Genomic DNA, 25802 nt, shown 5'->3' with positions numbered 1-25802 from the left:
ATTAAACGTATCTGCGATATGATGAAATAAGAATGCGTTGACAAATGGCAACACTATGCTTTTCATAGTTTGCTTTAATGGTCTTAATACTAAGTAGGGTAATCGACTTCTTCTCATTAATACTTTTACGATTAAATTACTATTTTGAATAAATTATAATTTTTAAAATTTTCCTCTTTCTAAGAAAAGAAAGATTTTGAAATAATTATATCCCTTCCAGTTTTATCACAAGGTTGTTATGAAATTTTCATATAATAATTGTTAATAAGATTTTAATTAAACTACACTACATAACTACATAATTATCGATGAAACAATATAATCGTTATTAATAATAGAAAAATAACAAATTACCTAATACTTCCGCAGCCAATTTCGAAAGCGCCGTATGCAAGTAATCAGGACGAAGGGTTTTTATCAATAAAACTTTTTGGAACGTGGTTAAATTGCTTTCAGCGTAAATATTGCTAACGTCGCTCAACCAAGATTGTTTCATTTTTGCGGCCATCTGAATGACAGGAAATTACCGCTCGTAGTAATAAAAAATTATATCACTGTAATTTAAAAATAAGTTCGTTAAGTCAACTTACTTGTGGAAATGAAGAAACTAAAGTTCGAACTGATAGACGTCGTTCCTCGGGTACCCAATCGGGTATTTTATAATCGGAATCTTCGTCGTCATTTAATGGAATTTCTCCTAATAAGAAATTTCTTTCAACGTCTGGCACGGAATTCAATGAAAGTGCCAATTGTAATGCTACTGGCAATCGATGTTCTCTATACACGGCCTTCGAGCAATAATGAAGAGTCAAAGCAATTAACCTGTAATAGATGTTCGTTATATATTATTCCAACGTGTAATTGTAATTTTGGAAACTTCAATGTAAAATCATATCGCATATAACATACATATAGTAACATTAACGTGTAAATGTATATTATATTATGTACAGTAGAATTCAAACACATATATGATATACAATTCGAGTTTATTAAATCTAGATTCTATAAAAAATTATATTCCAATTTTTGCATCGAAAATACACTTTGAGAAATTCTATAATATACCGTGAAATTATATTATACATATGGTACATACGTATGTGTACTTCACAGTAGACTTTTATGTTATGTGATATTAATAAATAATTGGACATTGGAAACGATTCATTAACGAGATAAGCAAGATTTAACGAGTAGTTTCTTTTTCGAACATTTACTAACCGTCTTTCGATCAGTTTGTCTTGCTCCCTTTTATCCTGAGATAGTATCGATTTGCGGTAATCTTCCGCCTCCAAATAAATATCAGTGAAAGCTTCGGCAGAAAACACGTACAGTGGACTCAAGGCGGTAAGACCTTTCACAGTTTTATACAAGTTGGCAGCGAATTTAGCCAATTTCTCGTGCTCTTTGGCTCTTCTGTAAACAGTATATAAAAACAGAAACTAGAACAAAAAATTAAAACTTCGTTATGAATACTCTGTCGTGGAACTTTTGTTCGGATCGCGACTGAGAACATTCATGAAAGGGAGTTACTCAATGAATCTCAAGGTTTCGTGAATTTAAAAAGTTTCACATGAAATATATACAGAGAATATTCCGCAGTGAAATCGCGAAACTTTGCCAGCGTGTTCGGGAAACTATTTCAAGCAAAAAAATATTACATAAACCATGAGTAAATTTCAAGGAAGTTCGTTTTGAAAGTCTGAGAAGTTTGTTGGTAGAAGCGACAAGTATTACGCTATATGATTTACATTTAATACCCTCTTAATTTATTGTATGTAAATTAGCTTCGTGCTATGTATATATCAAATTCATATCACTTTCGTTCATTTTCATAGGTAATGATTTTGACGAGGTTAAATTCTTTTCAAGTTAATTTTCATTTCCACTCTGCGTGCATATAATAAAATAATAATATAAAATAATTGTATATATAATAAACTGACTTTTGATACGTATAAACGTGAAATAACTTAACTCAAATTCCTATGCTCATCGTACGATCTCACGATACAAGTTGAAGGTTCGTATTATTCCATCAAATAGGTTTTTAATCATTTTCTTTTTCTTGTTTGCTTTAATTCATCAGACTGAACTTCATCATGAGCAAAGATAACTGTACAATTCAATTTACTACAAGTAACAAAGTTCATAAAGTAAGAATAACAAATGTGCACGTCTTACTTTCAAAATTGAAAAATCTATAATTAAAGAAAAACGTAACTCTATAAAAGATACACGAGGACATCTGAAAAGCGTATGAAACAATGTTTATTGGTTATTGAACATTAATAGACGATTTTACCAGGAGTATTCTGTGTTAGATTTACTAACGAGGATATTGAGAATGAACGGAAGGTTAAGCATGGAGCACATGTATACACGTGTAATCCATATATATGTATATGGTTGGACATGTTAATCTGTTGATCACTTTCTGGATTTACAGGAGTGGCATAATTAATTCCGATAATACCGCTGCTTCGCGTGGGAATATATGTGTGTATTATCTACGAAGAACAGAAATACCATGGAATATAGTTTCATATTTTTGCAAGTGTTAATTTTATTATTCACAGAGAGAATGCAAGGTTGTAGAAACTTATCGTATTTTACCTTTTATTTCAGGTTAACGAAAGGAAGCTATAAGTTGTAACAAGGTCTGTCAAGTAGAATTTTTAATTTCACTTACAGTTTCAGATCATTTTGTTACATCTCTGTGTTACTTCACAGAACAACGTAACTTGTGGAAAATGACAACGTGAGTTCGCGCTCGTCATCTATATGCAGATGCGCCAGTTACAATAAATAGTAACTAGAAGATAGTTATAGATATAATCGATATGTTTAAGATATTCTTTTTGTTCTTTTTTTTAAGCCAGTCCATGTAAGAAAGTGCAATAAAGGTTGTTCCGCTCAGAACGGTGCGACAGATTTATCCGAGGTGTAAACTAATAGCTATTGTGATCTTACCTTTAAATAGAGAAATGTCAAATACGCTTCAATTAACTTCGTAAATGAAAAGGTACAAAAAAGATACGACGTTAGACAGACTTTTGCTTAACATTCATCATACAATTTATAATCGAGGAGCTTTCTAAAAAGGGGTGTGCAAGTTTCTTTCTTTCTCTCTTTGTTGCTCTCTTTGTAAATTTTTATTCATTTTGTAAATATAGAAAGGACAAAATTTTCTGGAAGACGTGGCAATTATCGATTTAAACGTAGCCAATATGAAAAAACTTGGTAAAACGTCTAACACCATTTATTTATTGGACTCTAGTTATTAGGCTGTGGATTTTTGTGCATTAATGGGAAATTTAAAAAAATGCTTAAAATGCACATAATATACGTTTACGATATAGAACAGGCAAAGTATAATACTGATGATATTTAGATGAATCAAATCTCTGCCTAGATCCTACTTCTTTAGCTATATTTATAAAAAATATGAATTTGCATAAATATTAACAGCCTACTAATTATATACGCGAATAATGAAATCGTGAAATTTAGGAAAATGTGTATTTGACCAATTTAGCTTCTTCGAAGGCTCAAATATTTCAACAGAACCAAATAAGACCGTAGTTTTCGATATTCTTTACTCTAAATAGCTTGTTGAACTCAACGTGTCATGGTAAACCATAAAATTGATCGATTCACCATAGAACACTCTATAAGTTCTTAACAAATAATTCTCAATAAATTGCGACAGACCTGGTGACGTCCTCGAAGCTTCGTCGACTTTCCTCAAGAGCCAGAGCTATTTCTTTGGCTTTCGATTGAGTGGCTTCCAACGACGACAGAAGTCCGCCCTGGGATCCTTCAGATTCTTGAAGAAGATCTTGACCTCTTGCGGTAGCCAGCTGCGCCAACAGATCTAATCTCGCGGTGTCCCGTTCCCCTGATAATTTTTCCTCGCGTTCCAGCGCTTCCTTTCGCTGCGTCGCCAGTTCCGGAGTCTCCTTCAACAGAACCTAACCAACCCGGCCAACCGGCTAAGGTAATTAATCTTTTGCGGCAATATTTTACTTTTAACGGATTTTCAACGACCATCGAACAAGTTTTCCAATTTCGTCGTCGAATCACTCGAAGCGAGTTATCGTCTGAACAAATTTTTTTCAACTTTACGGATGGATGAAAGAGAGCAGACATTCTGAGCAACGTAGTCATAGAAAATGTACTTCGTAATTGAAATAATTTTTTAATTCTGCTGTTACGATAATACGATGCTATATCGAATCTTCGAACTCGTAACGTTAAATTAAACGGAATGCCACGTTGGAAAACGATCGAATATAAATCAGTGTATCGTCATCTTCCTCACCTTTTCAACGAACCTCTCTGCTAGACTTTTGGTACCAGCTCCAAGAGCAATCTTAAACAAGACCGCGTCGACTTCTTTTGGAAAACCATCCAATTTATCTCGTCTGGTAGCCAGGAAAAGTTTGAAGCCTTGAGGTGCTGGTAATGTTCTTTCACCAAGTTTCAGAGGACGTCTACGTAGCAGTGGCAAGAGGATCGATGGAAATTCGACGAGTTCTTCCACCAGCAATGGTTTGCCAAATCTTACGGCCAATTCTAGCGTAGTAAAAAACTTAGCATCTTCTGGTTTCGTTATCTCCATTCTTGAACCAACGTTATTTTTCAGCCACGAAACCGCGACACCGGATGGATCTATGAATATGGGAACCAAAGGACCTCTGAGGGCACAGGATGCACCAACCAGACTTCCGGTGTCCACGGGTAAACCTTGAGCTCGCCATAGTAGCCTTTCTCTTTCGGTGATTAGGAGATCGATGGCTGATTTCTTCCACTTGTCATCTTTTCCAGGATTCTGTACTCAAATATATTTTGTTAAGTTTGATAGGGTTTAACGTGATTATTACTCTGACTCTGGAAATTGGTATTTGGTTATGCCGATTATTTTTACTATTATTTTTAGAAAAGTTGGAAAAGGAGATATTGTTATATTTGGTTCGAATTTTGGAATTTTTAACTATTTAACCAATCTTTTGGTATTACAGATATCATTTGAATTTTGAATTCTATTCGTCCTGATTGTTTAATCGATTTTATGTTAACAGAAATATTATTCGCTTCAAAGCCTAAAATTTCTAATTATTTGGCCAACGTCTAATTATTCAGAAACTGAAAATTAGCTTCAAGTACTTTTAACTGTTAAAAATTCCTAGATTATTCTTAAGTACCGCTCTTCTTCTGTAAGGTCGCGAGACAAATCATTGCGCTTACTTCATAAACAAGTAAGGATGCGACATTAGCAGCCTCGACCTCCAATTTCTCCTTCCTGCTGGTTAATTCTTCTAATTGTGCTTGCCAATCACGATGTTCCGTGTCCAATTTTTGAAGCAGCGCTCTAGCTGTTGCTAATCTTGCCTCTGTTGTCTCGGCACGTAGTTGAAGCGCAGCGGCACCCCTTGAACGTTCCGCGAGTTCCTCTTGAAGCTGTGCTACACGACTTTCCACGGTGTTAAGTCCAACAGCTAGCTTACCGATCTGAGCCTCAGCCGCTGACAAACGTCTGAAATGAATTATGCATAATTTATATATTAACCATATCGCCGTAAATTCCAGTAAATTTTTATTCATAAAATTATCGACGCTAAACAGAATATTTTGTTTATCTGTTATTAAAACTTTTACGGAATCTTATTGTTATAAAAAGAATGTTATCTCTTAATTTATATTAAATTTAGAGATTTTATTAACAGATAAGACTGATTTTCATAAAATTCTATTGCCATGAAAGGATCAGTTTTCAAAATAAAATAAAAATAAAATTCTATACGTGGAACTTTCAACAATAAAAAGTATAATGTTCGGTTATATTTTATACTGTTCTTCACTGTATAGTTTTCTCATATTATAATATTTTAATATTTTATATAATTTTGTAAAATCTCTGACTGCTGTGTGTGTTATATCGCCAAAGTGTTTCAGAGCGAATGTTGTTATATTTTATACTTATCGTTCCCTGTGTTTTACTATAATGGCTCGGATATAAAATGAATACGTCGAAATATAAACCCACTGGGTCAATTGTCGTTGTTCCCTCTCGAGAGGTGCGACTTGCTGAAGAATCTGACCATATTGGAGGTTGGCGAGTACCCAGGCAGCCAAAGGTGCTGCAGCCACCGAGGCTCGTTTTGCGGTTTTCTCCTCGAAACTTTCCGGCCGCTCCTTGACCAACTTGGCAACCGCCTCCAAACTCGATGGTGTGCTTCTTCTCGCGTCCCACGTTCTAAATCGAACAAAGACGTTATCACGTTTTTCAAACTCGCCTGAATGGTCTCTGATGAAACAGACGATGAGAGGGGAATCTTGTTTGCGAATTGCCTGATCAATTTTGGCTGTTAGTTTACATGAGTACTTTGCTTATAAGTATGAACAGAAATATTGTTCGTCGTGTTGGCGGTGTGAACGCACCTGTTACGAGTTAGAGAATAGAGAAGGAGCAAATGTTTTAGTATGTACGTTACGAGTCGATGACTGTTTATGAGATAAGACCAGGTGTTTGCTCAAATATACAGTGACGAGCAAATAAATAGTCTTTGTACCAGATTCAGCTTAATTTTGTTTACGACTGAAGTATTAATATTTGAAATAAAATGTAGAAGTTGTTCCATATCCACAGTGTTTCAAAATATAAGAAACCTATCTTTAAATTCCACATTACATGAAAAAAGTGTTGCATTGAGTAGCGTTAAATTTCATATCGGCAAATAAAGTGCTTTTTTTCTACAATAAATGGAAGACGACGTGGATCGAGTTATGTCTTGTAACTTTACGAGCAAGCTGTATAATCTATCGATTTACATATCTGCGATTTTTACCAAGCAACATTTTTATCGTCAAGCCAAATGAAATAAAATCCGAAGAGAATTAATAATTGTTAACGAATTTACCTTATTTCGTCTTTAATACCGCGTTTTGCCAAGAAAGTCTTCATGCTATTCCAAGAAGTGTCTTTTATGCCCATTAATCGAAGGACACCCTCGAGGACGTCTCTTACAGGCGCAGGAGGTGCTCTTAAAGAACGAACTTCCGCCAATGCATCAGCGCTGATACCAGCTACTGCTTGTGCCGCTTGTTCTACTAATGGCTCGACTTTTCCTAATTCGCCTTCGATATTAGTCTGTATATCAAATTCAATTTATTTATTTGTTGTTAACTTAGAAAATTATGTACCTACACGCTTCCAAAAGCAATAGATTCAAATAAAAGAAATTTTTTATTTGTACATTAAGAAGAGATAAGAAAAGGATATCTTTTGTTATTTTCATGGTGTTTTTTATAGTGTCCAATTTTTTAACAATTTGGCGATGAATCGTGTGAATTATGTATAACGAAAATGTATTTACTTCAGTATCATCTGTGCTATATTAATGAAATAGACTGAAGCAAATTAAAAGTGTCACTGACAAATACTTCGGTTTAGCGAAAATTTGAGAAAACAAAGCACTTAGTGTAAATAAAAATATAAGGTGCTGTGTGTAAACATTTCTTGACAATCGTACGGTATTTACCTTCCTGCGAGCTAATTCTGCACTTTCTCGTTCAGTTTCAGCCTTCAAGTTGGCCATTTCTCCTCTTTGACCTGTGGCACCTCTCATCGTCGCCGTGATTTGTTCGAGAGCTGCATTGGCACGCCCTTGTTCCGCCTAAGAAATTAAAAATTATCGTAATTAGCGTGAGAAAACATAATGTATTCCTACTAATTAGTTGAAGATCAATACGCCAACGTCGCTTATATCCACAAAGTAATATCGTATCGCAGTAAACTCGATAGAAACTAACGAACAGGACGTAATACAATTTCGTTGTAACGTGCGAAACCGTAACGCACCTCTTTATGTATTTAACCAAAAATCGTTAATAATTATCTCGGGATCGTTTATATCCTCGAGTAGCATCATCATAGTGAACTCGATAGAAATTAGCAACGTTAATGTATACCTCCAGCTCCTGACGTTGTTTCGAAACTTCGTCCTCCAGTTTAGCCACTTGCGCCCCGGCTTCCTTCAACTTTCCTACACCAGCTTCGAGACTGTTTAATTTCTGCTCCACTTCCTCGCTCCAAGTTACGTGCAGATGCTTCCAGGTGTGCAGCAAAGCAAAGAACCGAGCCGGAGCTTGCTGCTGTCGCGGAGCTTCAAGATGAGCTTTTACCACCTCTTTGATACCAGGCAACGTCTCCTCCGGATCTTCGGCTTCGATACCGTTTTGTTGACAGGCTATTTCGGTTAAAGCACCTTCCCAGGACCACCATTCGCTACCAACTCCAGGACCAATCAATGCGCAGTGTCTAAGAAGACCGGAATGCGACAACCAGGGCGAACGAAGCTCTCCACTGTCCAAGATTATGGTTACTCGAAGATAATTTCTCAAACCTACGATATTTTATAGTTACAGAAGTATATGGCGAGGATAGTCGAATTTTGTGTCGAGTTCAGAGTGTTTGGAATGAAACAGTAGACGTTAAGATTGTACAGATGAGAACAGAGTTACGATCGAAGACAAAACTATCTGTACAGTTGGAATGTAGAAGCAAAGGAATAACGAATTTTATATTATTAAATATATTTAAGTATATGTAATTGTATACTGTATATAAATAGTCAAGTATACTATACATAATGGTAAGTACCATAAGTAAATGTTTTGTTTGTGTATATTTATTAGCGTAAGCGTCTTGTCGAAGTAGTTTTTTGTCATATTACGTACGATGATAAAGATATTGCTCCAACATGCCCGAAAAATCTTCTCTTCTTGCCACGTCAGCCAACGGCGCTATTAACCCGTCGAGTTCCTCCACTGTAAATAATCCTGGGAGTTCGCCTCTCGACACTATTGCACTAGCCAAAACAGCCAACCCAGCTTCTCTCATATGATGCTCTTCTAGCAAAAGTAGAGTCGGATCACCATCGATTCCAGCAGCTTGAACCGCCGTTTTCACTGACGTTCTGCCACGGCCTGGAACATTCAATTTTCATACGATTTTCAAGTAGCTACACACGATGTACAGCAGGTAGCGTATAAGTGGAGAAATTATTATTAGACCGCGGATTTTTGTGCATTTATGGCATATTGAAAGATATCAAAGCGCATAAAATGCAGATAGCACAAGAATTTTGAAAATATTTATGAAACCTCAATGCCAGGACATCCTACTCAGGTTCTATATTTTTTCTTTTTTTTGTAATATTCATAAAACTATTTGCAAAATAATGTATGTCTAATAACGAAACTTTACAGTTTCAGACTTCAAGTACAATAAATATCGAATTGTGCTTATACCTTTTTTTCAGCGACGAATAATTTATCCCATAACATTCTACTCTTATATATGAAGTTTATCTTCGTACATAAATTTCCCATAAACATAGAAATTACTTATACAGTACCAGGTCCCGAGTTTATTAGTCGAAGAGAAGAGTACGTGGCAGCGAGTCTCACTGCCGATTTTCTTCCAGCTCCGGGTCGTCCAATCAAAATTACACCCCTTAAGCTTGTACCAAAAGCCCAACTTAAACCTGGAAATAATATAAAACGGAAATTCTACGTTTTGCCACCGTAATATAGCAATACGAGACAAAATCGTGATTATTATACAGAAGAATATTTCTTCTACGAAATTTCCCATTAATACGTAACTTATATATTTACAGAATTGATTTATACAATATGTTAGAATATATATTTTATATTATTATATATTTTATATTTTAATAAGCAGAAATTCTGCATGGATATTTAGTTCTATTAAATTTACTGGTATATCAACGAAGCGAAGTTATTTTCTAAGATTTGCTAAAACTGATAAAATTTATGAACTTATTTTATCAGACTTGATAGAAGATCTACATTTAAATACAATCAAATTTTATATGGATAATAAATTTTATTAAATTCATTAGTATTACAGATATTATAGTGTAACAAACATCTGTCCAGTTTAATTTATCACGTGTGAGATACAAACAGAGAGAGAGAAGAGAGAAGAGACAGAGATGAGAAGCGATATTCCTTCTAATTTACCAAGATCATAAGATCACTATGAATAAATTAGCAATTTATCGATAATCATAAACCGATTACGATTGAAAGGTGTGGCTAACAAGGATCTCTCTAGCGTTATCTCGTTAAACTTACAGTGTACAGGTATGAAGCAAATGATCGGTGGAATAAGCTCGTTTGGAAATAGCGTAATATTAAGTTAATTTAATGTGCTTACCGGCTACCGTGTGCAACAGGTGAGACGAAATCGATGCCTGTACCGGATCGCCTTCCCTCGCGCATCTCGCTGCTGCGTTAATTATCTCCTTCCGCCATTGTTCCTCATCCAACGGCAGCAAACCATTGTTTCCGTGTTTCCATATGTACACGTCGCTTCCGGGCGCTAGCGACTTCGAGCTCTTCGAGTGGATCACAGATTCCAAACGAGCCTGATCTCTGGACGTTAATCTGGCACGATCGAAAGGACGAAGATATAAAATATAGACAATCAAAGCACTTGTCGTGTTTAGAAATCTTACTCGACTGGTGATAGAGAAATTGTCAACTTGCAAAGTAAACTTCTTCGTAAGTTTCGAACTTATGGACATTTAGGTTAAAAATTTGCGATAGGAAAAAGTTTACTGTTTCAAAGGTATAAAATCGTCAACGTAAAAGTACGTATTCGAGCTTGGAAATTTAAGGTGGAATATCCATTTCGTTGGAACTTCAGCTGTAAAAGTGCACTTGCCTAGGATAAAATAGGCGTTTTCCAACATCCAACAAATGACGCGTGATATTCGACTCGCCCTTTGGAGAGGGATAGTACTTCAAGCTGTCCGCCCATAAGATCAAATCTTTCGGAGTCCAATCGGTCGTCGAGCCGTGAGAAGATTTGATCGATCGAAAAGCATCCAACATGACGGGTACCGTTTCAGCAATCCAAGATTCGATCATAACGTGATCTCCTTTCAAAGAGTCTCTCAGGTGCAACTCTAAGATGACTACGATGTCCCTCGGGTTTGGATATCTATCTCACAAAACGAACAAATTTTTGTAGTTCTAAGTTGCTATATGTATTGAATATAAATATAAAGATATAGGAAATTAATTGTCGAAATTCAGATAGCTGCAATGTTACGAAATTGGTTGGAATATATTCTTTTAAACAATGAATTTTTATAGCTGAGGTGTTTCGCGAAAGAAGAATGTCCTTAAGATAAAATGATAAATTTTTTTAGAAATTTATTTATTATTAAATTTAAATTATTATTTATTATTAAATTTTAAGATAAAATTCGATAAATTACGAAGGCTTTAGGTCTGGCTTTATAAATACTTGAAAAACTTAGAAAATTGATTAAATTATTTTGGCACGAATACTCACGGCAGATAATGGGTGGACAAAAGAGCTTCTAGTCTTGGATGCAATCTTGTGGTTGCATCCGCTGTGCATATGATCGTTAGTGGAACTCTTGCAAATTCCAGATCTTCTTCGTGAAATCCTCCTTCTTGAATTAATTCCCGAACTAATTCCTGAATAAATTAAATTCTTATATTCTATATTACATTCGAACGTTTTGTAAAAACGAACGATCGAAATAAGAAAATAAAACCAGATTACGCTACCTGTAAATCTTTAGACGCGAGATGCAAATCTTCTAAAATCAAAACAACTCTGGATCCACTTCTAGGTTTGTACGTTCTTCCGTGTGAAGACGAATTTAACTGAACGCAACTTCGTTTTAGTTTCATCACCAGATCCTGAGGTCCATAGAGAGAGGAACCTTTTATCAAAGTCGATTGCTCGATGTTTCGTATGGAAGAAAGTACGACAGATATCAGGGCACTCTTTCCACAACCCACTGGACCTCTTATCATCACCGGTTGGTTATTTTTGATCAATGGTAAAACAAACGATAAGGCTTCCTTCATTCCACCTGAATTATACATAAACGACAATCCGTAATTAATAAATTTATTAGCAGATTATAGATTAAACTATAAGTAAAACCATTTTCAAAAACCATTATTTTATCTTATTCCTATTATCTGTAAGAATATATTATATTTATTATATCACTTAGAGCAATAATATAAATTTTTTAATTCAGTGGATTTGTTCAGCAACTATGTTCGTTTCAAGTTAAGTGGAGCTTAATCGAAATACCTGACAGTGAGACGGGACCATCGTCGGTGTCTGTAGATTCGTGAGAATCCCCAATAACTTCCAATCTATCTGTGTCTTGATTATATAATACAGAGCACGGTTTCTGCGGATCTGGACACCTAAAATTCCAGATAGTACAGAAGAAGCATATTAATTTTGAACTGTGTTTTTCACGAACAAAGAAGATAGCGAATCAAAGTCAAGTTTGGAAGATTGCTTTATCCTTATACACAATATTATCTCAGTTTTCGAATAGTTCTACTCTCAATCGAATTAAACGGTATTAATATATAATTAATACAATTATATGTAATAATGTAATAATTAATCAAGGTAAATATTAAACGAGAGACATTCTGTAAAAATGTCTGGCCTCAAAATACTGTAAGAAATCTGCAATTAATTCTTCCTTCATTTTCGTTTTCTTTCTGTCTACAAAATGTCGAGCAAATGTAAAATACAATTTTTGTTACGGTCATCAAGAAATAAAATCAAAGGAGTGTACCGCCATGACAGCTGAAGAAAATTAAATCTACTTTCTAATTTTTTTTTTTTTTTTGTTAATTTTTAGACGTGTAGGATATCGTATTAAAATTCAAACTTTTGATGAAATTTTCTTCTAAAAGAGAAGAATTTGGGCCATTTTGTAACATGTCTCTTTACATTAAAATATCGTCTGAAGAAACCTAAACACTTTATCTTATAATTGTCTATGAATCACTAAACTTCGTCTGTTGTTAAATGCCTCAAATTGGTGTATAATTCTAGCAATAAAATTAGAGGACTTCCTACCAGCAGTCAGTAAGTTGATAAATCAAGCGCGCCAATTCGTCTTTAGTGCTTTCATTTCCTATTTGACTGCATAAAGATGCGAGTAGAGCGTAAGAAGCGGAAGTACGAGTATGACAGCTCTTCAAATGGCAAAACGTCGTGTCCATTAAGCCCGATGCCGAGGAAACGTCCGCATTGATCTTCAAACACTCGTCGACGCAGGAACAAAGATGGGAAATCGCGAGTTCCTTCGCTGCCTCCGGAAGTGCATTCAGTCGCGACGACACCAGCAAAGAGCTGACACTCGTCGAGCCCAAGTGGACTACGCCTAATCGCGACACAGTCGCAGGACTCGCGCCGGCAAGTTTGTGAGTTTCGAAAATGAATCTGTTTGAGAAAATTGTGCGGATGAATATTTTAAGGTTATTGCTAACTTTTTAATTAATTACTTAATATTCAACGTGTATATTACGATTTAAGGGTAATAACTGATTAATATACGTCATTAACGCGTATGTATAATTTTAATAAAAAGTTCTACGTCCCTAGATTTGATCTCGTTCCTGTATAGAACATTAAAAAATATTGTAATTTGATAAATGATAATTATTTATATATTTTATAATCAATATTAAATTCGAAATATGTATCAACTTCGGTAAGTTTGACAGTCTGTGCTCCGTAAAGAACAATTTTAGATTTGTACGGGAATTTTTCAAATGAGCGAGTTCTCGAGATATTAAATTGCTCAACTCGATGAACTAAATCTCTGTGTCATAGAATATTTGTAGTATATAGAGATAAAATTCGAAATTTCTAAAATACGAGTCATCAGATAATTTGGAAGGATAGAGATTTACTTTGTGCCAGAACCAAGCTTCAAACCCACGCCATTGGGCAAAGTCAGTAATCGATTGTCGTCTAAGGCAGAATTTAGAGCTTCTGCCCAATCTGGTTCTACGTCGCCGTTCAAAATAATCCAAGTTAAGGAATCTCCAGCGGATACAACAACGTTGGATAACAAACCTTCCCTCCATTCCCTGAAATAATAACGAATTAAAGAGATGGCTGTTTTTGTCGAGATTAATCTGTAAAAGAACGATATGATAAATTACACAAGTCATTTCACATTAATTATACCTACAAATCGAAATATTTTCCGTATAGTTTTCTAATTAAATCTATCGAAAGAATCGTAAATCGTACAAAATTTTATCTGAGAATGTATAATTTTTATAATAAGTTATCATTTTATTTCTTTTACATTGAAGTATATTAATACAAATTACTATAAAAATATATCGATAAATTTACCGCATGTTTATGTAATAAATCACTGTATTATATACAGTAATTATATACGTATATAACAAATTTAAAAGAGATAAATTTTCAAACTAGATTAGGTGCTATCGTAATCTGGATTTTGTATCTTTCAAGACAGTACCTGGTTTGTGGGTCGACGCGACCCAAAAGTCTCGATTTCGGCATCGCGCCAGGAAATACGTGAAACTGAACGATAGTTTCACCGATTTTCGTTAGCGCATCGCATAGAAGTTTCCTGATGGTAGTTTTACCGCACCCTGGTGGTCCGACAATCGCTACACCCGTTCTGCTTTTCAGCTGGTCGTACAATTGAATACATCTATTTGCCACTTCCTTGCTCAGTTCCTGTTCGGCGCAAAGTTCCAGCAAAGCATTCTGCAGGTCTTGTCTTTCGATCAACGTGGACGACGATGGACTTACTCTTGGAAAAACATCGTCTAGTAGAGAGAGGAATCGCGGAGTGTCCTCTTCCGTTAACTTTGGTAACATTGAGGCCCTAATTGCAGCCACTAATCTGTCATATAGAACGCGAAGCTTTTGTATTTGTACATTAACATTTTTAATAATATTTGCAATTGATTATATTATTCATAGAATTACTTAAACGTGACGAGAAATCGCACAATTGATAGGAAACCAAATTTGAATCTATAGATACAGCGTTCTTTGTGTTATGAAGAGAATTTCCAATTTGTATCAGACGAATCACATTTGCATATGACGAACAGCTTTTGACTCATTCTGACGAATTGAATTGTTAGTTTCTTGAAGCTTTCAGTTTAAACAAGCTTCGATGTAGGTTTAGAGATAATTATTATTAGTAGAATATAAAGTTCAACCTCAGCATCACTATGAGGTAAGTGGTACAAAATTTGATTACTTTGAAATTTTATTAAATTTGACATTCTTAGAATAAGTCCAATAACGTAGCTGGTCTAAGGTTTTTGCTCTATGTAAAAAGATCTTTAATTCGCGTAAAGTATTTCATCTTGAACCCATTTTTACCCATTTCTAGTCGTAAAAGGATTAAAACTCATTCTTAAATATAAATTCACAGGTAATTTTATCAACTTCATTTATCAACGCTTTGAAATGTCCTCATTACACACGTGCGTGTGTAATAGTTTAGAAAATTGCAACGTGGAATAAATTAAGGAATAAATAAGATAAATGAGACTTCGAACCTGCTGGTCTCATCCAAGTCAGTTTTCGTAGGAATAGCGTCGAGTACGGATCTAAGTGCCCTAAGACCCCAATCGTAATGTGGCTGATTGGAAAGCAGTATCTCCGCGATATCGAGCATTTCCACGAGTTGCTTGGCGAGTGTCGAGGCATCCAAGAATCCGGCACATTCTAGCAATGCTTTCACAATGTCAGACCTGTCCGGGTGTGCCATTCCGATCGGTCTGAACAGTCGCGCCAGAGAATCCGGAAGCTTACGACGTCCGCCGTATTCAGAGCCAGCTGGGTTCATCGTAATGAACACGCAACAGTGTCGATCCAGATTCACTTTCTGATCGCCTAACAGAACTTGAGACGAACCGTCACGAACTGCTTCCTGAAGGGGTCTAACGAGCATAGCTACAGCGCTTAGTGTTTCCTCCTCGAGGCGATTGAACTCGTCGAAACAACCCCATGCGCCGGCTTGAGCCAAACCCCCTAGAATACGTCGCATACTTCCGGCGTCCATTCCTGATGGTGGAATATACAAATGAGCGAAGTAATAAATTATGCGAAGCTAGCGTTTACGTTGAATCGTACGTTAAATGGGAAACTTGTACAAATTTTCTATAAATGTTTCATAAATATCTTATGAATATTTTGTAACATCTTTAGACATATTTTCTGAACTTCTCGCAAGTTTTGAATATTTTATATATAATGAAGAAATTTTGAGAATAACGAAGGTTGTTAAAAGTCTTACTCAACTGTCTAATAAATACGTGGAAATTAATATTGCAACGGTGGATAAAATTACAAAAGTGGTTACTCAACGCATCGTGGTCATACAGGCAGGTGTTGAACCGCGAAAAGGAATTGCTAGCTCGTAAACGTCGAAATATTATTACCTTCGTCGCAATTGAAAACTAAAACAAGCCTTCCAAGAATAGAGCCGAGTGCTTTCACGCTTTCAGTTTTTCCGGTTCCAGCTGGCCCGGTGGGGCTGCCGCCCAGACCGAGTTTCATCGCCTGAGTAAGAGCTAAGAAACACCTTTCGGTTAATGGCGTTTGAACTAATCCTACCGCCGCGCCTTGATATTCGAAGCGGTATGGAAATTCTGCACCGGCACACCGTACAACTGCTCCCTTGTTCTACAATTAATATATTACTGCTGAAACTTGTATTTCATCGAGACTCAATCTCCTTAGCCAATATTAGTTCTCGCGAAACACGTTTCGGCATTAGTTTTCTTGAATTAATTCCAGAATTAATTGAAAGCTGTTAGCTGAAAATAATTGTCATTGTGAAAAGTGTGGAAGTTCCTTTTTTTTAAAGACAATCGTATATTTTTTGGCGTAAAATTAATATTGAAAATGTATCGGGAACTTGAACTTGAAATTGCATTTGCTTTTCCAAAATCACGTAGGTTTACAATTGTGATAATAATAACGTATGTAAGACAAAATTTTTAGAATTCAGTCGATCATATTTCTGAACTTCCAGAAGTATAGTTCTTTTATTTTTATAATCAACGAAGTTTCATTGTCTGAAGACACGTTTTCGTAATATCAAGAAATAAATAGAATTTTTGTCAACGTAAAACGTCATTTTCTTAGTATCTGAAGTTAATTCAAGGAAAAGCAGGGTAGAAATGATATAAAGTAAAAATAAAATTAACTGAATGGATGAGAATCTTACGGTCCTATAACTTCTTAGTTGTCTCTGCCAGGTCCAAACGGTGCTTTCTTCCCGTTGTGTGACGTTTAACAGATTTCTAGCTATCTCCAGATGGTGAACGGTATCAAGCAGAAGCCCGCGTGCTTTTAATGCTGTTAATTTATCACCAGCATCTTCTAAGCCTCTGTATCTCGCTCTTTGTGTCTCCAGATATTCGACAAGGTTCTTTAAAGCTGAACCACCTTCCTTCAAGGCGCCTTCGCATCGTTCCGTGAAACGAATTTTTTCTGATAGCAGTAACACCTTAATACGTATGAAAGATAATTATTAATAATATCAAAGGCATGTCTAAGAGATTTGAATTTTACCCAATAATCTTTATTTTTTCATGTATTTTTTCTTCGATCGTTCATCACTTTTCTATTCAGTGTTATATGTAAATTTTCTACTAATAAGAAGCTTCAAATTAAATTAAAAGATCGCTCGATAACAGTCCCAATCTATCATTCAATTTTGTTGAAATTAATATAGACTTATTATTTAGTATTTAGTTTAATTGTTTGTCCAATTGATTATTATTTTTTTGTTGCGAAACTAACAAAATAATTAGTAATTATATAATATGTTTATATTAGGTTTTGTTTAAAGAAAGAATTGCTAGTTTACACAAAAAATATTCAAGCATCTGTAACAATATTTTTATAATCTATTTAGCATTATTTTTTACTATACATAGATGTATAAAAAATTAATTGATTTTACTTGAGTTGGATAGGATGATGGATCAGGCGTAGCATCTACCAAACATTTTTCCAAACTTTGTCGAAGTGCATTTTTCATTCCCTCCTCGAGGTTACTCAACCAGCGTGGTAATGGGTCCCGAAGATCGACAGGCTTAGGTAACTGCAATATTTCACCTTCTGGCGATACAACAGCCGTCAGTCCATTATCGTCTTTTATTATCGAACCAACCCCTTGGTATAGTTTCGATAGGTGAGCTTCCAGGCCTCGTCCACTGGCTGACACTAATTCAAGAAGGTCTTCGTCGCTTAAGAAGTATAGCCGTGGATAAGATGAACGCTTCTCCTTTAAAAAAGGCGATATAAAGTTTCAAATATAATTATAATATACCTCATTCTATGAAAATAATAACTAAACGGAATTATTGTACAAAAATAATAGTAAATTCCAAATAATAAAAATAGATATCTGTTATACCTCCAAATATTCGTCGAGGCTTTTCTGACACCTGTCAAGTAAATCTTTCAGATTCGTGAAAGCTGAAAGTGGAAGTCTTCTCAAAGATGACACTCTCGGATCACGAGACACTTCGCCCATAAGATACCTAAATATTTATTTCGTATACCATAAGACACCTAACCTGATTAATAATTTCCGATGTAATTACGACAAATATAAGATGCAAAATATAACGAAGCAACGTATAAAAGAAGTTCTAATTAAAAATATTTAGTAGAATCTTTTGTGTCAAATTTACCAATGTAGTTTAGTCGCTGAATATTAATTACCTAAATTCTTTATTAGCCCTGGACCATCTACCGGTATCATTTGGGGCTGCACCACCTTCGTAGACTGGCTCTAAGTAAACCCACTTCCTCTGTATGGTACTCAAGACCTTTATTCGTTCTTCCACTTCGGACAATCCAGCTTCGCATCTTGCAACTCTGGCTGCGAACCTTTCGTAACCTGACGCGCCTTTTGCGCCCTCCAACAGGAGCCTTAATTCACCTTTTAACCGTCGGATAAATTTCATTATTATTCAGAAGAAAGTTCGGTGCTTTGATTAATTGTTTTCGTTAATCAGCCATTCACCTGCTCGAGCTAACAAACTGCCGTATTCTTCAACAAGAACGATACCAGCGTTTCTACTGTCCTTCGATTCTTGAAGTTGCAGATGAGCTGACGCTTCCCAAGATTCCAGTTCCATTAAGCCTTGTCGAATTCCGCTTTCTGCCGCAGCTCTCTTCGTTATTTCCTTTAAGAAATCAAACATTAAAATATATAATGGACGCGGCAAACCTTCTTAACAATCGAATCTTTTTATTTTCTAATTCCCTGAGTGGCACTCGAAAGCAAAATGTTTTCTGTTTATAGACCGATGACACAACTATAGTTGTCACAAATACAGAGCATGACACATTAAATGCAATTGTAGAATCAACGTAGCTCCCTTCTAAATCATTTGTAGTACAAAAAGAATACTAATATTTAAAGAGTCGTCAGTCAGTTTTAATTTCAATAGCACAAACAATGTTATGTGATATGATAAAATATAATTATTACTTTTTAGAATAATAATTTGATAAATTATATATAATGTAACAAGAGGCGCTTCTTAGTTTTAATAAATTAAATTTATAAATAAACTTCTTAAAAACGCCTATCGGCATTATCAGCAGTCGAAGAATTGAAATTATAAAATTAGACATTTGACTTATCACCTTTATTTTATCAACATTGTCCCGAATGTTGTCCGCAGAACGAAACAGATGACCCAACGTGATATCCCTCACGCTTTTGACATTTTTTAACTCCAATAGTGACATCAACTCTCCCCAATGTTCCTCTGCGATCTCATCGCCACGAAGAAGCTGTAACCATTCGATGGTCCCTCTCACCTCGCGAACCTTCTTCCCAACAAACGTGTCCATTTCTAAACTATCTTTCTGATCCATCGATTGTTCTTTCAGTCGATCCTTTAACTGAACTTTTATTCTACTTTCCCACGAATCGAGCCAGTCATGAAGTCTAGGTAGTCTTCTTCTAGCCACGGTCCACTCTTCATCCTCTTGATTCTTTAATTCTTCCAGAAACTCAGCTTGGAATCGACAATTAGATTCCTCCACCTCCAGCTGCAGTTCCAATGTTCTCATATTTTCTTCGTTGTCCTCTAGGACGTCATCGACATTCAGTTCGATCTTTCGACAATCGTTTGTCAAAATTTCTAATTGTTCCTTCAAGTATGTCCATCTTTCTTTCATGGAGATAATCCAGTCTAAGGTGAGGATTTCCGGTTTCGAGGACCATTTCGCTTGCCATCTTTCGATTTCGTCTCGCAGAGCTATCGCTCTGTGACGAAGATTCACCCTTGCATCCTCGAGTTCACGATCTATTACAGCCTTGTGACGCTCCAAGCGATCGGCTAGGTCTTGCCAAGCTGTGTACGCTGCGCTGACACCTGTTTTGATGAATTTTTCAAGTAATTTCATTCGACAGTTTATTTTTTCGTAGGTTAACTAAATTTTTAAAAAAGTTTGAGAGTTTAAAACTTATAAAATTGAATAACGTCAGTTATTAATTACGGTGTTGGTGTTATTCATAAATGTATGTGAGCTTGAATTATTATAAAAGACACCGCGATTACGTGGATATAAGTTAAAGTTAGCAAACTATATTGAACAAGTTATATTACAGCTTGTTATAATTCAAGACATGTTCGACAACTGATTGACATTTTTATACATAATATATGTAGGATATATAGGAAAGCAATTTTCCGTTGACTTTGTCTTTTTTTATTTTAAGTCAATTTAAATTTTTTAACAGAAATATCTAACAAAGTGCCCTCTTACACGCGAGGGCATCAGGTATTTGCATAAAGAATCCTTTCTTATGCTTCCCTCTCTGAGAACAAAATTACTTGTTCCTATTTTATTTTCGCTTCCTGTCTACCTGAATACCGAATCCTACTACGTTATGTATGTATGATCAATAGAAATACAAATGCGATTTGATATGTGAAAGAGGATAAGCTCTTACGTTTTCAAAATTATTTCCTACGAGCAATCGAATTGGCGCCATGAGTACGTATGGAGACTTCATGAAACAAGGAAATATTCTTTGACGTCATATAGCAATAATATTACCTTTCAGATAATACTTACGTAATTTTAAAAATTGTTTAGAATCTTTTATAATTCTTACTTAAAATAATACACTGCTTAAGACAACTGGTGAATCGTTTCGACTTTTATACGCTCTCCGTCTACCTGTACATTTCTTTAATTATCCTTTTACGACGAATATTCATTACACGATGGCGTATTAAACTTCTAAGACTTCTTCGTTTCTCTTTGCTTAATTAGTGCAATAAAATAGTTCATAGTGGCAATGCTGGAACTATTTCCAGCAGTATACGTATACTTAAATTAAACTTCGCTGCATAAGTTAATAATGATGTAACAATTCGGTTAGTCATAGGACTTTTTTCCTTACATTCGCTTTGTTTCACAATTAAATTTATGCTATATCGTATTTTATTATTTTGACTGTACGCCATGCAATCATATTATCATTTACCTAGCAGCACCGAAGAGATTTTGCTTAGTTTCATCGATAATTTATTCTTTGAGAACCATAGTTAATTAAGTAGTGGAATAAGTACTGTAATTACCTTCGAGCTTCTCGCTAGTCCAAGCAGCCAGCACTTTAGAAAGGCCAGCAATGGCTTCCACCTCTTCAGCCATACCGGAAGATTGCGCCTCGATTCGTGCATGAGCTTCGTAGGCAGATCCAACTTCCTCCACGTTTCGGGGTCTACGTTCGAGTTCCTTCGAAGCGGATGAAAGAAACTCCACGATGGCAACTAGTCTGGAAGAGGCTTCCACCCTTAAATCGGAACACAAACGTTCCCAATAACGACGAGAAGCTGATTCTAAGTCGTTTCTGGTTGTTGCCGTATCCACGCTGATGCACCAGATCTTCACTTCGCTTCCGCGTAACCTTCCGACCTAGTTTAATCATTAAACTGTAGCTAAGTAGTTTAATAAGAAACAATAACGTAGTAAATTTCTGGTAATATTGTCTACTAACCTCTTGAGCCCATTGCTTGGCGTCTTTGAACGCTCTTGTCCATTCTTGCGGTGATCTTCCTTTCAGCCTTTTAATTAAAAGTTTGACGATTAAGTAGTTGCAAATATGAAAGTTTATTAAGTATAAGGGGATATGAAACATTAAATTCTGTTAACGTTTACAACGCTAGTATCCTACATAGTGTGTAGTATGAAAGTAATTTTAATTAAATCGCAACTAATAATATTCTTATTACGTAGTATAAGATCTTGGATAAAGTAATTTATTAATGCATCAGTATTGAGGTCACCCTGTAAGTAATTAGATCGTCTGAACAGAATGAAATCAAAAAGGAAGCTCGAAAAAGATTACCACTGTATGTCATTAAAGAAGCTTCGCCTTCTTCTACGAAAGCAGCGCATTAACTTGTTCTTTATTTTACAAGTACGTACCTTTCAGCAGCATCGATCTTCGCTGGCGCAGCTAAGTACAGCCATTTCGTTCGCAGCGTTTCCAGAGCGGAAAGAGCGATCTCAGCCTGCTTATAAACACCGCCGAACAAATAACAGCTCCTTTGTATCAAAGCACCGAAATGCGCTTCGGCCGCGTCGCCAACGCCTCTGAAATTCATGGGGATCGATAGGGATCGACGGATCGACGAGTACAACTTGGCACGGACCTCCTCGAGGGACGGTCGCCATTGCAGAGACCCGTCCCGGAACGTCAATTCCACTTTAACTTCTGGCAACTTTTTCAGCAGCGACGGTAACGCTCCCCTAGCGCAGAGAAAAAGTTCTTGTTTTATTATTCTATTTCGTACACGGATTATCTATAAATATGAAAATTAAATAGACTGATAGGACTTGACTAAGATAGGAGTGGCAGGATTTTTGTTTCGATTTTATTCGACAAAGAAAGCTTCTTTTACGTATCTTCCTTTTATGAGGAAGTAAAGAATTATGGGAAATGTGATTTAATTGTTGAGGATAAATCGAACGAATTATTCAAAGTTTCTAGTAGCTTCTAAAGCGGTTCGGTACTAGTCGATTTGTTTAGGATTATTTGAAGTAACTTTTTAAAGTTTCAGTGTCGTTTAAAGTAGCTTAAAAATCGTGCGGAACTCTTTAAACATCGCTAAATTTCAAAGATTTTGCAAATGAAATTTTCAAAATGACCAAGTGTTTCGTTTCTTTTAACGAGATTTCCAATTACTATAAAATAATTACGGTAGATTTAAGCTTTCCACAGTTTACCTATAAGCCACACCTAATGCTTTGAGCAGTTGTCTATCCCAATGTAATTTCCATGCTTTCGTATTTCCGTATTCAGCTTCGACAGTGTCGACGATCGTCCTCATGTTCATCAACGCGTCTTTCCAAGCATTCTGATTTCCGATCATATTGACAGCATCTCCTTTTAGTAAATTCGATACCAGGTCCCGTAACGAACTGTGCTTCGCAGCTAACTCCGAATTCTGTTGCGCGAACTTCCTCACCTTCCTCAATAAAAAGTAAAAAGCAAAGTACGTCGAATTAGTTGGTAATCAATTCTAATTAATTCATTATCTACTTTTACGCTTCTTTACGGTATCTATTAAAAGTATAAGCCAATCTTCAGGAAAATAAGTCAAACATACTAAAAATAAAATATAAATAATTTATTTCATTTTTCCAACTTTCTCGTAAGAATATTCCAAGTGTTTCTTCTTTTTTAAGCCTTCAGGCCCTCAACTACTATATTCATTCTAGGTACGTTGCAAATGTTCGTATGATACATATGCTATACATAAATATATGTTTGTAAAATCGGTGTAACATAAATACATTGGAAACTGCAGATTAAATTAATCGCAAAGAAGATTGAAAAATTACCAATTCTTTCAACCTAGCGGTATAAGCATCAACAGCCTGAGGATCGGACCAAACTACACCAGATTGTTCTTGAACGGCTCGTGCCAATTCGAGCGCGGTCGTGAGCATTAAAGGTCTCTGGGACGGTACCATACGATCGCCAATTGTGTTGTGAAAGGTGGCGACTTGTTGCAGAGCCCTGGCACGTCCAGCTAAAGAACCTGCTCTTTCAACTAGCTCCCTCACTTCACGAGGAAGTTCGACGCCTTGACTCGAAAGTGCCCTAGCTTCTCTGATCAAAGTCATTAGCCTTGGATCGTACGTGACCCTCATCATACTGGTGCCAGTTAACTCCACCACCGCAGAGTCAGTACCTAGCGTCAGTTCCTTTCTCGTAACAGCTTCTTTCGTTTCTTCAGTCTGACAAGCGAATTGTGCTTTATAGGGACGATGTAGGATAATATAAGACCTTAAAATGATACCATTACCCAAGTATCAACGAAGCTTTGTCTCTTCCTTTCAACGTCTTTCAGAGCTGTCGTTACTCTCAAGGAGATGTCTTCGTAACCAGGAAGATCCGCAAGCAATTCCTTTCCTAATTTATTTAAACTTTCCAATCTTAATTCCGCAGATCTGGCAGCTTGAACCTCTTGAAGTATTCTCGGACTATCCAACAAGTCCGTCGTATCCGGCCCGGCCAAGCAATTCTCTTTAGATCAATGACGCAGAAAATGAGAAGTTAAAACGTAAGAACGTGGACAGAAGGTTATAATATTGTAATCGAAAGCATTCTGAATTCATTGGAGTTTCGATTCCTTTTCTCCTTTAGAATTACCTGTAAGATCCCCGTAAGCCGAGAGCAAAGCCTCTCGTTCTCCGCGTAAAGCCCTTTTTAAACCATCTCTCTTCATTAGCTCGAAGTACCGTCGAAATTCAGCGAGTAGAGAGTTTGGAGTAGTAGCATCGGCAATTTGTGACTTTAGTTTCTGCGCTACTCTTTCTTCAGCGGGTATCAGCCCTTCTTCGATCTTCCTCTTGAGTCGGTTCCATTCAACACACTTGTCGTCGTCATCGAAGACCACTGATGTACGTATAATTAATTGTGTGTCATTGCGTAGACATAAGTGGGTAAAATAATTAATATGAGAAGCAACCACCGCTAGATAGACTTTTTGTCGTATATTTGTTAAATTATTTGTATGTTTCCTAAAAATTTATCAAGCTTTTACATTCGTCGTAAATCATTCTTTATGTGAGTACCTTTTGTCGTTTTAAATATTCTCTCGACTAGTTTTGTATTATGTTTTTTCAATATAGTACCATTTTTTGAGGTTTTCTACGTAATTTACCATACACAATTGTTCTACATTAAAAAGATACTATCGTCGTGTCCCTTTATTAGAATAATCAACATTGTCTTGAATGTGTAATAAATATACATAGTTCTACATATTTTTGTTAATATTACTGAGGCAAAATTTATCGACTTCTGAACTTGCTGGAATGATCACAAATTACGCAACAACACGTGTATCTTTTGCAATAATTAAATGTTAACAATGCAGGGATACCTTTAACATCATCGAAACAATGCATCAAAGTATCTGTGTCAAGTCCAGATCTCTCATTAGGAGTCAGCAGCCTGGTTAATTGCCTATACTGAGCACGTAGCTCCCCAATCTGCCTAAATACCAAGAAAATCGCCCATTGAATCCAGCTATAAAGCAGGAAGAGCAAATTAATAAGAGATACCTGAGCCGTTTGCCAATACGTGAACATCTTTCGGGGACGTAACTGTCACCCTTCCACGGATGAACCGAATGATGAGGCCAAAATAACGTAGTGAATTTCTCCACCATGTCTGTCCATTTCTCGCAAATTCCTGCACCACTTGATATCGCTTCGATTTTCACTCGATCGTCGTTAGTTCGAATCTAATTTGAGGATGAACACGAGCAACTTCATAAAATTTTAGAAAAATATGTTAAGTCCGTGAAATTCTCTTTCATAAATACAATAC

The 25802-nt window shown here is 36.0% G+C and overlaps 1 protein-coding gene and 1 long non-coding RNA gene across 2 annotated transcripts in view; one reads left to right on the top strand and one right to left on the bottom strand.

Moving 5' to 3' along the window:
• LOC132916014 (cytoplasmic dynein 2 heavy chain 1) overlaps positions 1–25802 on the bottom strand; it is a 34720-nt gene that overhangs the window by 4507 nt on the left and 4411 nt on the right. Inside the window, exons 4-40 of the mRNA XM_060975765.1 lie at positions 25535–25716; positions 25354–25466; positions 24618–24863; positions 24271–24491; positions 23804–24202; positions 23186–23427; positions 22385–22708; positions 21954–22020; positions 21535–21871; positions 19583–20319; positions 18954–19116; positions 18650–18869; positions 18339–18465; positions 17883–18206; positions 17142–17423; positions 16351–16594; positions 15466–15973; positions 14403–14795; positions 13816–13995; positions 12977–13342; positions 12185–12303; positions 11644–11954; positions 11402–11550; positions 10766–11044; positions 10256–10485; positions 9426–9554; positions 8746–8994; positions 7978–8411; positions 7548–7682; positions 6927–7156; positions 6053–6262; positions 5254–5542; positions 4328–4837; positions 3718–3977; positions 1225–1419; positions 591–822; positions 355–508 (exon numbers count right to left, since the gene is read on the bottom strand). Of these exons, the coding sequence (XP_060831748.1) occupies positions 355–508; positions 591–822; positions 1225–1419; positions 3718–3977; positions 4328–4837; positions 5254–5542; positions 6053–6262; positions 6927–7156; positions 7548–7682; positions 7978–8411; positions 8746–8994; positions 9426–9554; positions 10256–10485; positions 10766–11044; positions 11402–11550; positions 11644–11954; positions 12185–12303; positions 12977–13342; positions 13816–13995; positions 14403–14795; positions 15466–15973; positions 16351–16594; positions 17142–17423; positions 17883–18206; positions 18339–18465; positions 18650–18869; positions 18954–19116; positions 19583–20319; positions 21535–21871; positions 21954–22020; positions 22385–22708; positions 23186–23427; positions 23804–24202; positions 24271–24491; positions 24618–24863; positions 25354–25466; positions 25535–25716 (9790 nt within the window). The remainder of the gene's footprint in view (positions 1–354; positions 509–590; positions 823–1224; positions 1420–3717; positions 3978–4327; positions 4838–5253; positions 5543–6052; positions 6263–6926; positions 7157–7547; positions 7683–7977; positions 8412–8745; positions 8995–9425; positions 9555–10255; positions 10486–10765; positions 11045–11401; positions 11551–11643; positions 11955–12184; positions 12304–12976; positions 13343–13815; positions 13996–14402; positions 14796–15465; positions 15974–16350; positions 16595–17141; positions 17424–17882; positions 18207–18338; positions 18466–18649; positions 18870–18953; positions 19117–19582; positions 20320–21534; positions 21872–21953; positions 22021–22384; positions 22709–23185; positions 23428–23803; positions 24203–24270; positions 24492–24617; positions 24864–25353; positions 25467–25534; positions 25717–25802) is intronic.
• LOC132916015 (uncharacterized) lies at positions 13211–14329 on the top strand. Its single transcript, XR_009659995.1, has 2 exons — positions 13211–13323; positions 13826–14329. It is a non-coding gene; the product is annotated as an uncharacterized LOC132916015 (long non-coding RNA).

Source organism: Bombus pascuorum, chromosome 1 (genome assembly GCF_905332965.1).
Source record: "Bombus pascuorum chromosome 1, iyBomPasc1.1, whole genome shotgun sequence".
Taxonomy (NCBI): Eukaryota; Metazoa; Arthropoda; class Insecta; order Hymenoptera; family Apidae; genus Bombus; species Bombus pascuorum.
The sequence above is the reverse complement of the archived record's forward strand: the minus strand, read 5'-3'. Positions and strand labels throughout refer to the sequence as shown.